Source organism: Rana temporaria, chromosome 1 (assembly GCF_905171775.1).
Source record: "Rana temporaria chromosome 1, aRanTem1.1, whole genome shotgun sequence".
NCBI lineage: Eukaryota > Metazoa > Chordata > Amphibia > Anura > Ranidae > Rana > Rana temporaria.
This window is the reverse complement of record NC_053489.1, coordinates 638,797,976-638,812,233: the sequence shown is the minus strand read 5'-3', so window position 1 is coordinate 638,812,233 and position 14,258 is coordinate 638,797,976. Positions and strand designations below refer to the sequence as shown.

Here is a 14,258-nt window from a genome sequence, read left to right as displayed (position 1 = left end):
CGTTTGCGTAAGTCGTCCGTGAATGGGGCTGGACGTCATTTAAGTTCACGTCGAAACCAATGACGTCCTTGCGGCGTACTTTGGAGCAATGCACACTGGGAAATTCCACGGACGGCGCATGCGCCGTTCAAGAAAAACGTCACTCACGTCGGGTCACAGTACTTTTACATAAAACACGCCCCCCTGATCCAGATTTGAATTAGGCGGGCTTACGCCGGCCGATTTACGCTACACCGCCGCAACTTACGGTCAGAATACAGCACTTGCCCGTGTAAGTTGCGGAGGCGTAACGTAATTCAGATACGTTACGCCCGCACAATTTTACGCGGATGTACAAGAATCTGGCCCAGTGACTTTGGCTTCACGTCTTAGAATGTCACTGATCCAGTATGCAGGTGGGATTTCTGACGTAGCTGGGTGCACACTTGTTTCACAATTATAACTTGGGAAATTCCAGCTTTTAAAAAAAGTTGGCAATGGCATTGTTCCCTTTAAAGGAATTGAGGCAAACCTTCCTTCCAGCAAAATCCATAGACTTTTTAACAGGATCTGACTTGCATTCAAGTTTCATAAAACAATCGGGACTGTGTTTGGAATTTAAGCTGCATCATAAGTCATCGTCATCGGACAAAGCATTTAGATAATCAGTATCTGCATATAAAAGAAATCCCGAAAACAAACTGTCTGCCCAGCTGGGGTCTGAAAACAAACCGTTCTGATCTGTATAAAAAATCTCAAGCCAGACTTCATCTTCTGGCTTTAGGTAAAGAAGTGTTGAGCCTGAGGCAACATCATGATTTCCCGTGTTGGCATCAAATGTCTTTATTTTGTACTCTCCATTTTGTACAAGGGTGATAGCCAGGTGCTTGTTTGCAAGAGTGATGTCATAAGAGAAATAATAAATTCCAGGGATAGCACAAATGAACTTCCCGGTGGATGGGTTGTAGTGCTCTGCTTCATTAAAGATTACTTTGTTAAATACGATTGGAAGTCTTTCTTGTGGGTAGCTGGTAGTGATCCCAACTGAAAAAGCAGATTTAAGCACAATATTTCCACACTTGCACACACCAGCTTCTCCCAGATCTCCCCGTAAGCCTTTATCACCCTTGGGTCCAGCAGGTCCATAAGGCCCAATTTCCCCCGTGTCTCCCAGTGAACCGTTGGGTCCTCTTTTACCAGGCTCTCCTTGATCACCCTTTTCACCAATAGGTCCCAGTCGTCCTGTTTTTCCTCGCAAACCTTTAACATAAATATCAAAATTGTTCATTAGGAATGGGTTTACCAGTTCACCATCAGCAACTGACACTAAAACAAAGAAAATAAAACTAAATGCCTTCTGATTATGGAATAAGAAATATGTTCACAGTGTACCAGACTAAAAACTATAATGTCTGATGTTTATTTATAATTTACGTAGTTTATAAAAAAGTAGGTTTTAGTAAATTTTTTAATTTTAGTACATTTTTGAGAAGATATACATGTTTATTGTTAGTGTTCATCCACAGCCAAAGCATTTTGGATAGGGCGGGACGAGTAATGCCTTGTACACACGATTAGATTTTCTGTCGGGAAAACCTTGGAAGTTTTTTCTGAAGGAATTCCTCTCAAGCTTGGCTTGCATACACATGATCACACAAAAGTTCTCTGAACTTTCGACTGTCAAGAACGCGGTGACGTACAACCCTACAAAGAGCCGAGAAAATGAAGTTCAATGCTTCCAAACATCTGTCGAATTGTTTCGGAGCATGCCTCTGAATTTTTGCGCGTCGGAATTGCTACAGACGATCGGAATTTTCGATCAGAATTTTTCCCGTCGGAAAAATTGAGCACCTGCTTTCAATCTTTTGCTGGCGGAAATTCTGACAGCAAAAGTCCAATGGAGCATACACACAGTCAGAATTTCCGACTAAAAGCTCACATCGGACTTTTGCTGGCGGAATTTCTGACCGTGTGTACGCAGCATTAGTGTTGCTCACGAATATTCGTATTGCGAATATTCGGCTCGAATATGGCATATTCGAGTATTCGCGAATATCTCGAATTTCGCGGCCAATATTCGCTATTCCGAATATAAAAAAAAAATTGCGAAATTTCGCTAATGCGAATTTATTGCGAACATTTTGCGAATTTTTTTTTTTTCTGATTGGCTCTGATGCAAAAGAAGGGCGGAGAAAGTATTCTCGAATATTCGGAAATCGAATATTCGGAATATTTTATCAAAAAAAAAATGTTGTGAAATATTTTGACAACTGTGGTAGGAGAACTCTGATTGGCTCTGATGCAAAAGAAGGGCGGAGAAAGTATTCGCGAATATTCTGAAATCGAATATTGGTGATATTTTATCGAAATTTCGCTAATGCAAATGCGAAATTGATTGCGAGATTTTGACAACTCTGATTGGCTCTGATGCAAAAAAAGGGTGGAGAAAGTATTCGCGAATTTTCGATTTCCGAATATTCGCAAATACTTTCTCCACCCTTCTTTTGCATCAGAGCCAATCAGAGTTCTCCTACCACAGTTGTCAAAATATTTCACAACATTTTTTTTTTTGATAAAATATTCCGAATATTCGATTTCCGAATATTCGAGAATACTTTCTCCGCCCTTCTTTTGCATCAGAGCCAATCAGAAAAAAAAAAAAAATCGCAAAATGTTCGCAATAAATTTGCATTAGCGAAATTTCGCAATTTTTTTTTTTTTTAAATATCACGAATATTCGATTTTAGCGAATATTTCACGAATATTCGGCTATATATTCGTGATATATCGCGAAATCGAATATGGCGTATTCCGCTCAACACTACGCAGCATAAGAGCCTATGTCAGATAGTTAGTGCCACCTGTGTCCATTGCACAAAGGTAATGGTCACGAAGTCTCCAACTGGGACACAAACACAAAATAAACACATGTTAGAGACTAAGGTAGAGTTAGGCCCCGTTCAAATCTGGTGATTTGGGATCGCAGGCTGAACTTTTTGATTCTGTCTGCCACTCCAAATTGGAATGCAATAGTGGTAAAATGCACCACACATGTTTGGGTGCCATGAGCTTATTTTGGGCAAAAAGCTTTGTGCGATGCAGTTTTCCCAGAATTGCTGCTTAATTTATCGTGGCAAAACCGCAAGGTGTTTAAGATGCTATCAAAAATGAATGGCACCCAAACATGCGTGAGCACTTAGGAATTGCAGGCCGAATCGTGGCGATTCCACCCACTGATTTTACTAGAGTATAAAGAAGAGCCACCAAATACCGCATTGATCACACGCATCCACATTTACTGTGCTAACCATCCACAAAAATGGCAATGACTGTCACTGCCTTAGGACGCACCCCCCCCCCCACCAATGCATTTAACCCTATCAGGGCTTAGTCGTAGATCTCTACTCCTAAGCCATGGTTAGGTGAAATGTGCTAAAAGAGGCAATCCTATTGGCGGTCCAAACATAGAGTGCACACCGCTCAGGCAAGTAATGATCTGCTAACTGCTGTAGGTGCTTGCCCCGGCTCACCATCGTTGATATGTAGATAAAGGGAAAAAGATGGCCATACACCACAATGGAATTGTGAGAGAGATATCATTTTGCCCCTATACAAATCATTAGTAAGACCTCATCTGGAATATGCAGTTCAGTTTTGGGCTCCAGTTCTCAAAAAGGATATCAGGGAACTGGAGAAAGTGCAGAGAAGGGCGACCAAACTGATACGAGGCATGGAGGAGCTCAGCTATGAGAAAAGATTAGAGGAACTAAATTTATTCACTCTTGAAAGAGGAGATTAAGGGGGGATATGATCAACATGTACAAATATATAAGGGGTCCATATAGTGAACTTGGTGTTGAGTTATTCACTTTACGGTCAACACTGAGGACAAGGGGGCACTCTTTACGTCTAGAGGAAAAGAGATTTCACCTCCAAATACGGAAAGGTTTCTTCACAGTAAGAGCTGTGAAAATGTGGAATAGACTCCCTGCAGAGGTGGTGCTGGCCAGCTCAGTAGATTTCTTTAAGAAAGGCCTGGGTTCTTTTCTAAATGTACATAATATAACTGGGTTCTAACATTTATAGGTAAAGTTGATCTGGGGAACATCTGATTGCCTCATGGGGGATCAGGAAGGAATTTTTTCCCCTGCTGTAGCAAATTGGATCATGCTCTGCTGGGGTTTTCTGCCTTCCTCTGGATCAACTGTGAGTATAGAATTGGGTATATGTGATTGTATGATATTATTATTATTTTATTTCTTATGGTTGAACTTAAAGCTGAGGTTCACCCAAAAAGTTAATTTTTAACATTAGATTGAGGCTCGTTTTGTCAAGGGGAATTGGGTGTTTTTTTTTAAAATCGAAGCAGTACTTACCGTTTTAGAGAGAGATCTTCTCCGCCGCTTCCGGGCGTTCTCATTTAATTGACAGGCTTCCGACATGCTTCCGACGGTCGCATCTATCGCGTCACGATTTTCCGAAAGTAGCCGAACGTCGGTGCGCAGGAGCCGTATAGAGCCGCACCGACATTCGGCTTCTTTCGGCTACTCGTGGCGCGATGTATGCGACCGTCGGAAGCCTGTCGGAAGCCTGTCAATCAAATAGGATGCCCAGTCCCGAAGACCATACCCGGAAGCGGCAGAGAAGATCTATCTCTAAAACGGTAAGTACTGCTTTGATTTAAAAAAAAATACCCGATTCCCCTTGACAAAATGAGCATCAATCTAAGGTTAATTTTTTTTTTTTCGGGTGAACTCCCGCTTTAATGGACTTGTGTCTTTTTTCAACCTGACGAACTATGAATCAAAGCATAAAAAAAACTATTATTTGTCACCGTAACAGACTAAAAGACAAAAAGTGTTCCTGTCTTTTGGTTTGGCACGGTGACAAATAAAAGGATTTTTTATGCTTTGATCTCATTGTGGTGTGCGCCCATCTCTTTCCCTTTATCTACTGGCAGTCCAGCCATTGTAGGACCTTTACAAAAAATAACCTTTAGATTAGTGAATGTAGTGAAACCTCAATACCCAATTAAAAATAACAGTATTTTTGGTTGCACATGAACGATCATTCCAGCATCCCACTAAGCTAGAAGGAAGGTTCCTTGCAAAGTGAACAGTGTATTTGCCATTGGAAAAACCAATCCCCCTGCTGTGTCCCCCTTAAATATACGTGTACTAATATTTATAGAATGTTCCCTGATATTATTTCAGCAACAACAAGCAGATGTTCTTTACCTGTGATGCCCTTTTCACCCTTTTCTCCTTTCCTGCCATCTCTCCCATCTCTTCCCGGAAGGCCAATCCGTCCATGTGGCCCAGCTAATCCATTTGCCCCAGGGGATCCCGGAGACCCTGGCAATCCTGGTATGCTACAGACATACCTTATGTTCTGGTGATCTCCTTTCAGTTTTTTGTTCAATGGTTGTCCACTGGCACAAAGAACAAAACTTGTAATGTACAGCAAAATAAGCATCATCGACCCTGCAGGAAAAATATTCTGTTATATTTTTCACGTACTAATAAACTTTAAAACAAAAAAAGTTAACAGCTTAATTTAAAGGATCACTAAAGGAAAAAAAATGTTTTGCTGAAATGACTGTTTACAGGGTATAGAGACATAAAAGTTAACTGATTCCTTTTAAAAATAATTAAAAATAGATAAAAATCAACCATATAATGTGCCTCTAGTTTCACTTTAGTTTTTAAACTGGTTTCATGTTTATGTGAAGTAAAGAGACACACAGAACAAAAACAAACAAATCCAGGGCAGTGTTTTGTTTTTAAAATGAATCTGATTGGTTCTGTTAAAGCGGGGGTTCACCCTATAAAATAATTTTTTTTTTTTTTCTTCTAGCCTAAAATTCGGCATTGTAGCGCGAGCTACAGTATGCCGGTCTTAATTTTTTTATCGCCGTACTCACAGTGTAATCGTACATAGTAGATTCCGGGGAATGGGCGTTCCAATCCAGACGGAAGGTGATTGACGGCCGGCTCTGGCGCGTCACGCTTCTCCGGAAATAGCCGAAATAGGCTTGGCTCTTCACGGCGCCTGCGCATAGTCTGTGCGCAGGCGCCGTGAAGAGCCGAGACTTACTCCGGCTGTCTTCGGGGAGCGTGACGTGCCAGAGCCGGCCATCAATCACCCTCCCTCTTGAAAGGAACGCCCATTCCCCGCGGGCAGTCAGAATCTACTATGTACGATTACACTGTGAGTACGGCGATAAAAAAATTAAGACCGGCATACTGTAGCTCGCGCTACAATGCCGAATTGTATGGTAAAATGTTGTTCTGCAGGGTGAACCACCGCTTTAAGTTTTAGACACACAGTAATGACAGCTTAGACCACCGTGAAAAGCTCCCAGTATGATGGTTATAAGGAGCCAGACAACCAGGAAGTGTGGAGATCACAGCAGTTTTACAGCAACATCAAAGCAAAAACAAGCAATGAGGACATGAAACCAGTACTGCAGTAAGGTAAAGGAAGCTATTTAGTTAAAAAAAATGTTTCCTTTAGTGACCCTTTAACTTACATAGTTACATAGTTACATAGTTACATAGTAAGGTGAGGTTGAAAAAAGACACAAGTCCATCAAGTCCAACCTAACTTGATTTGCAAGAGAAAACCCACTTCTATACTTTAATGATCAACTCCTGGCAATAAGTGAAATCAATCGATGAGCCCCTAAAGCATTCTATAAACCAATGCAACTGTTCTCTGAGTGGACCTTTGAGTATCAATCTGCATGCAAACCCAAAATATATTTTTCAGTTATTTTTGGCACCATGGCATGGTATACAGTTATCTTAAGAACATTTTTATTTATGACTCTTACCTGGATATTCGGCCAGTAATAGCACTGTTTTAGTCTGAAAACACTAAACCACTGCCTCTTAGTAAGGAACAGCAATGCCATCCAGGCAGTTTGTCCATTATGTATTGGGTTAGTTTAGTGCCACATCCCTATAGTTTGTTGACTGTTGGGCTGCCTACCAGGTGTATCGGATTGCCAGCCCAACTAAGAGAGCTCACATGGTAGACTGATAACATTATATATATCTATCTATCTACACTATATTACCAAAAGTATTGGGACATCTGCCTTTACACGCACATGAACTTTATTAACATCCCAGTCTTAATACGTAGTGTTCAATATTGAGCTGGCCCACTCTTTTCAGCTATAACAGCTTCAACTCTTCTGGGAAGGTTGTCCACAAGGTTTAGGAGTGTGTCTATAGGAATGTTTGACCATTCTTCCAGAAGCGCATTTGTAAGGGCAGGCACTATTGTGGATTAGAAAGCCTGTCTTGCAATCTGTGCTCTATTTCATCCCAAAGGTGTTCTATCGGGTTAAGGTCAGGACTCTATGCAGGCCAATCAAGTTCCTCCACCCCAAACTCGCTCATCCATGTCTTGCTTTGTGCACTGGTCCAAATCATTTGGTGGAGGGAGGATTATGGTGTGGGGGTCGGCAGGGCTCAAGTCCTGCGGGAACGCGTGGGAACGGAGTTCCTGCACTTTTTTCACAGCAGGAACTCAGTTCCCTTTGAAGGACTAGAGCAGCTGAGAGCAGCCGAGCCGCCCGAGCCAATCCTTCACTAAGCGGCGATGCCCAGCTCCAGTCACTGTCAGGGGCAGGCGAACCTTAGTAATCCTTTATGTTACTGGCCCCTTCCTGTATATGGATTCATCGGGTAGTGTGCGGGTATTCCGTCACTTCCTCGATGCCGCAATGTCTCCTGGGAGCTTTTGTCATTGTTCCCAGGAGACATTGTGGAGGTCTTCCATGAGTTACCGCAGGATTTAGAAAGAACTTGCTTCTAGAAAAAACATGCGGTTTAGTAATTATGCATATGAGCGTATAATTTTTTTTTTTTTAGTGGGGGAGTGGATCTTGGGTGGGAGTTCCCACACTTTTTTACCCAGGACTTGACCCCTGGGGGTCGGGCTTGGCCCCTTAGTTCCAGTGAAAGGAACTCGTAAGGTGTCAGCATACCAAGACATTTTGGAAAATTTCATGCTCCCAACTTTGTGGAAACAGACCCTTTCTGTTCCAACATGGCTGCTTACCAGTGTGCAAAGCAAGGTCCATAAAGACATTTGGCGAGTTTCGGGGGATGAATGAGCGCAGAATGTGAGCCAGACCTTCTCCTCCACATCAGTGCCTGACCTCACAAATGCATTTCTGGAAGAATGGTCAAACAGTTCCATAGACACACTTCTAAACCTAAGACTGGGATGCCATTAAAGTTCATGTGTGTGTTAAGGCAGGTGTCCCAAAACTTTTGGTAATATAATCTATCTATCTATCTATTGTTTACACAGGTACTGTTCTACACTGGCTTCTGTCTACAAACCATAACATGCAGGGAAGTAAGGAACTTTGCAACAGATTCACAAAAAATATTTGTTTAAAGAAAGCAGCATACATTAGGGTGTAATACGAAACATAGTAAACATTAGATTTGGGGTTACATATTTACATATATCTTCTTAACAAGACTACTTGAATAAATTATTCGCTACATAATAGGTAATAATTTGCGTTCAGATGCTGTAAAATAAGTGCTGCTCTCTGTACCTGTTAAAATATTTAACTGTGTAAAAGAAAATATAATGCTAATGTTTAATTAATTGAATAAGAAAATAAAACAAACATTCTATTCAATACACCTTAAAGTGATATTAAAGGCAATTCTTTAAAAAATAAATAACAAACACTGCTCTGTGCACAGAGCAAACCTGATCCTCCTCTACTCGTGTCCCCCATCATGCTCCTGACCTGATCCTCCTGCGGAGTGCCCCCAGAGCAAGCAGCTTACTATGGTGTCACCCAAGCAGGCTCACTCCCGAGCCACTGCTCTGCGTGTTCAGTCACACACCCTTTCTCCTCATTGGCTCACTGGCTGTGAATGTGATTCTCAGTCAATGAGGAGGGAGAGTCCCCGGAGAGCTGAGGCTCTGATGCACATCACTGGATCGTCATTGGGCTCAGGTAAGTATGGAGGGGGGGGCAGCTGCACACGTAGAATGCATGAAGGTTAAAAACCTGGAGCCTTTACAACCACTTTATATAATTCTCTGCAACCTTAAAGGGTTAACAAAGGAAAAAATGTTTGTCCTTTAAAATTACAAACATGTTATACTTACCTCCACCGTGCAGTTAGTTTTGCACAGAGTGGCCCCGATCCGCGTCTTCTGGGGTCCCTCGGCGGCTGTCTCTGGTCCTCCCCGCAAGAACTCACCACATTCATGCAAGAGAGCTTGCATGGTGATGAGTCCTTGCGGGCGCGCTCCCGTGATACAGCGAGCCGCCATAGCCGCTCACTGTATCACTCGGCCCTGCCCCTCTTCGCGCCGCATCACTGGATGTGATTGACAGCAGTGCCAGCCAATGGCTGCCCTGCTCTCAATCCATCCGCTCTAGCCAATCAGCGGCCAGGCTGAGCGGCGGAGAGCATCTCGGGACCGAGCGCGGGACTTTGAGGGGTCAGGTAAGTAAAACGGAGGCTCGGGGGGGGGGGGGGGGGGGCGGCAACATCAGATGTTTTTTCACCTTAATGCATAGATTGCATTAAGGTGAAAATGTTTTCCTTTACAACTCCTTTAATATACAAAGGGCCAGATTCACAAAAGAGATACGATGGAGTATCTCAGATACACCATCGTATCTCGGATTTTTTCTGGTCCTATCTATGCACCTGATTCATAGAACCAGTTACGCATAGATAGGGCTGAGATCCGACAGTGTCACACTGTGTTACACTGTCGGATCTTTTTTTTGATTTAAAAATGGCGCCGGGAGCGTTCCCGCTGATTTACACTGAATAATATGTAAATCAGCGAGATACGCGAAATTCACGAACGTACGCGGACCCGACGCTGTGTTCTTACGTCGTTTCCGTAGCGGTTTTCCGTCGTATACTTACCCTTTCTAAAAGCAGGGGTAAGTATTGTTAAGTATGGCCGTCGTTCCCGCGTCGATTTTGAATTTTCCTACGTCGTTTGCGTACGCCGATTCACGAATACAACGCGTCGCAAGTCCCGCTCACGTCGCAACCACTGACGTCCTATTGACGTCAGTGGGAGCAATGCACGCCGGGAAATTCCCCGGACGACGCATGCGTATTTAAATCGGCGCGGGAGCGCGCCTGATTTAAATATGACACTCCCCTAGCCGCGGAATTTGAATTCCGCTGGGGGAGTTAGGATCCGCCGTCGCAAGTTTGGAGGTAAGTGTGTTGTGAATTTGACACTTTCCTCACAAACTTGCGAGGGCGGATCTTAATTCACATAGGTTACATGGATCTAAAGATCCGCTAACCTTTGTGAATCTGGCCCAAAATTCATACATCTGTTTAGAAATGAAAATCCTTACATCTGTTAATGAATGGTTGAATTAATGTTATATATATATATATATTTATACTGTGTATATATATATATATATATATATATATATATATATATATATATATATATATACACACACAGTAGATTTAATATATGATCATCTTAATGTAAATAGCCTTATTAATTATTATTTTGTTTCTCAGTATGTATTATAGTTGACCACATGTGTTCAATCCATTGGGCATTCAATATTGCTTATTTCATATGCAGGCTTTGCCTCCTACTTACTGGTACTGCACAATGACTGTGCAAAGATTTAAGGGTCTAATGCCACGTACACAAAATCGGAAATTCCGACAACAAAACCATGGATTTCTTTACTAATGAATGTTGGCTCAAACTTGTGTTGCATACACACAGTCACACAAATGTCTGAAATTCCAAACATCAAGAACGCGGTTATCTACAACACTACGACGAGCCGAGAAAAAAAATAGGTAGAAGAATACGTATCGGCCTAAACTGAGGAAAATTTTTTTTATATATTTTTTGGGGGATATTTATTATAGCAAAAAGTAAAAAATATTGCATTTTTTTCAAAATTGTCGCTCTATTTTTGTTTATAGCGCAAAAAATAAAAACCGCAGAGGTGATCAAATACCACCAAAAGAAAGCTCTATTTGTGGGGAAAAAAGGACGCCAATTTTGTTTGGGAGCCACGTCGCACGAGCGCGCAATTGTCTGTTAAAGCGACGCAGTGCCGAATTGTAAAAACGCCTTTGGGCATTTAGCAGCATATTGGTCCGGGGCTTAAGTGGTTAAGACATAAAGTTAACACTTAAACCAGTGGTCTCCAAACTGCGGCCCAAGGGCCGGATGTGGCCCTCTGCTCGCCCTTTTCTGGCCTTTTGGGCACTATTCCACCCACTGATACAAAACACTATTCTGCCACCAACAATGGGGCATCATTTCTTCCACTGACACCAAAAATGGGGTACTATTCCTCTGTATGATACCAAGGACTGGGCACTGTTCCTCCCCCTAATACCAAATGTGGCAATGCTTACTCCCACTGATGCCAGGAAAATTTCCACTCTTACTGCCCATAGTCCGGCCCTCCTAGAGTCTGAAGGACAATAAACTGGCCCTTTGTTTAGAATGTTTGGAGACCCCTGACTTAAACCATAGCATCCAACAGCCCTGGCCTGAACATACATTTCTCATACTACAACTCTATTCAATGGCTCCATAAAATACCTGGGTCTTTTCCAAACACATAATTTACCATCTGTGTTGAACATAATCTGAAATAGAAAAACATGTGGAAGTTGTCCGATCACAACAGACTTAAGACACAAGGACGACCACTGATCTACCGTAACTGCATTCTTTGATGCACGTTCCAAAAATTATTCAGTACAGAAGCCACTCCCACTTTTGGACGTCTGTGCACCAAATGGGGGCTAGGAAATAAAAGTTATATCCTGCTTTATTGTTATACAAACGGAAGTTTATTTTTAATCAGAAAAATTATAAATTTATTAAAGACAATGAACCCAAGAAAACAGCCATCCAAACAAAAATAGAAATAAAAACATCTGTTGTAAAGGAAGGAAACAAGATGGGAACTCTAATGTGCTGCCAATAACTGATGTATAACTAAATATGTGATTGAAATGTTTTGAAAGTAAGCTGGCTTTGTGTTAGAATCCGTTTAGTTGGGACACAGGTGGTCATTGCTACAATTGTTATGCCGCGTACACACGATCGTTTTCAGGTTGTAAAAAATGATGTTTTTCAGGGTCTAGTAAAAACAACGTTTTTTTCAACCCGATCATTAAAACGGCCTTGCCCACACATGATCGTGAAAAAAAAATGCTCTAGCAAAGCGCGGTGACATACAACACGTACGACGGCACTATAAAGGGGAAGTTCCATTTGGATGGCGCCACCCTTTGGGCTGCTTTAGCTGATTTTGTGTTAGTAAAAGACGATTTGCGCTTTTCTATCTGTTAAAGCGTGATGAATGTGCTAACTCTATTATAAACGGTAGTTTTACCAGAACGAGTGCTCCCGTCTCATAACTTGCTTCTGAGCATGCGCGGATTTTTCAGGTCGTTAAAGCCTGCCCACGACCATTTTTTACAACCTTAAAAACGTTGTGAAAAAATAGAGCATGTTGGAAAAAAATTTGGGCCATTTTTTAGAACCCGAAAAATGCTCTGAAGCCCACACACAATAGTTTTTAATGACATACAAAAAAATTCATTTTTTACAAGCTGAAAAACAATCGTGTGTACGCGGCATAAGACCTCTTTTAAACAGGCAGTCAGAGGATGATAAAAACAGGCGTTCAGGTGACAGCAGGATCACCTCCTGAACCCCTGACAGCACCTGCTCACCATGCTCTGAGGATGGGAAAGGGCAACCTTAACCTTGGGGTAGTACTGCCACTGCTAAACTATGAATTAAAACTATTTTTGGAATATGCTTACACTTGAGCCTGGCAATCTAAAGCTACATTTTGGACTCTTTGAATGAACTGATAACCCTTAATTAGGCTAGGCCTGGCAATCAGGTTTTCTTTACTTCCTTTATTTTAAAACGAGGAGACTTGATGATCATTGTATTTAGTTAATTCATGTAATGACAGTACTTAGTATACTATGTATTTATTTTTTCTTTTACATTATTTTATTTCACCTATCTCCAAATTACCATACAAGCCAAGCTGATCAGTACAAAAATCAGAGACAAGATCATGAGTCAAAACTTTATGTGGCCTCTCTGTGCAAGACATAATAAAAATGAAAGTCGAATATTGAAGAAACTTCAGTCAACCAGTGAGTGAGTGAGTAACTTATATAGCGCTAGCAATGCTAACTAAATCGCATCAAGGCACTTGGTGCCCAATGTTGTCCAGATTCTTTAGAGGAGGTGGGTCTTAAGTTTTTTCCTGAAGGCCCGATGGTTTTCTTCCATGCGGATGTCCGTGGGTAGAGCATTCCACAGCCGTAGTCCTTGGACTGCGAATCTTCGTTCTCCTTTAGATTTGTAGTGGGCCTTGGGGATGTGGAGGAGGTTTTTGTTAGTTCATTGGAGGGCGCGATTAGGGGTGTAGTGTTTTATTTTCTCGCATAAGTATTGAGGCGCATTTCCTTGTGTGCATTTTTGGGTGAGGCAGAGGGTCTTGAACGTAACCCGATCCTTTATGGCTAGCCAATGGAGAGTCCTCAGGGATGGGGTGATTGATTCCCAGGATTTTCTTCCCGTTACCAGTCTGGCTGCTGTGTTCTGGACGACTTGTAGACGAGAAATCTAGTATTTCGATAGCCCAAGGTAGAGGGAGTTTGCGTAGTCGAGTAGGGAATTGACGATTGTTCCAACTACTACTGCTGTGTCCTCTTCCAGGATGAAGGGGATGAGTCTACGCAGCAAGTGGAGAAGAAAGTGAGATCCGCTGACTACTGATCCTATTTGTACGTCCATAGTCATGTCATGTCATGTCATGTTCATAGTCATTTCTGAGTCAAAGATGACTCTTTTGATGTTCCTGCTTGGGGTGATGGTTTGTCCAAGGATGGTGGGTGGGGTGCCTGTTGTCCCAGGGGTTTTCTTTCGGTTTGCGTGGAGAAAGAGAAGTTCTGTTTTGAAACCATTAAGTTTGAGGGAGCTCTCCGTCATCCAATTATCTCTCAGTAAAGGCAATTTTCTAGTGCGTGGTATTGGTCTTTTTTTTTGGTGATGCGAAGGTAGAGTTGAGTGTCATCAGTGTAGGAGTGATAGAGCAGGTCCTGTTTGCTGATGATTTTGAGGAGTAGGCAGAGGTAAATGTTGAAGAGCACGGGTGACAGGGGTGATCCTTGAGGGACTCCGCATGTAATTGTGTGTGCTTCCGAAGTGAAGGCTCCTAGTTTCACTGT

General features: G+C 42.2%; 1 protein-coding gene across 1 annotated transcript in view; it reads right to left on the bottom strand.

Moving 5' to 3' along the window:
* Window positions 1-373: 373 nt before the first annotated feature.
* C1QTNF7 (C1q and TNF related 7) overlaps window positions 374-14,258 on the bottom strand; it is a 142,058-nt gene continuing 128,173 nt past the window's right edge. The window contains exons 2-3 of the mRNA XM_040335449.1: window positions 5,217-5,462; window positions 374-1,239 (exon numbers count right to left, since the gene is read on the bottom strand). Coding sequence (XP_040191383.1) covers window positions 608-1,239; window positions 5,217-5,457 — 873 coding nt within the window. The 5' untranslated portion in view covers window positions 5,458-5,462 and the 3' untranslated portion in view covers window positions 374-607. The remainder of the gene's footprint in view (window positions 1,240-5,216; window positions 5,463-14,258) is intronic.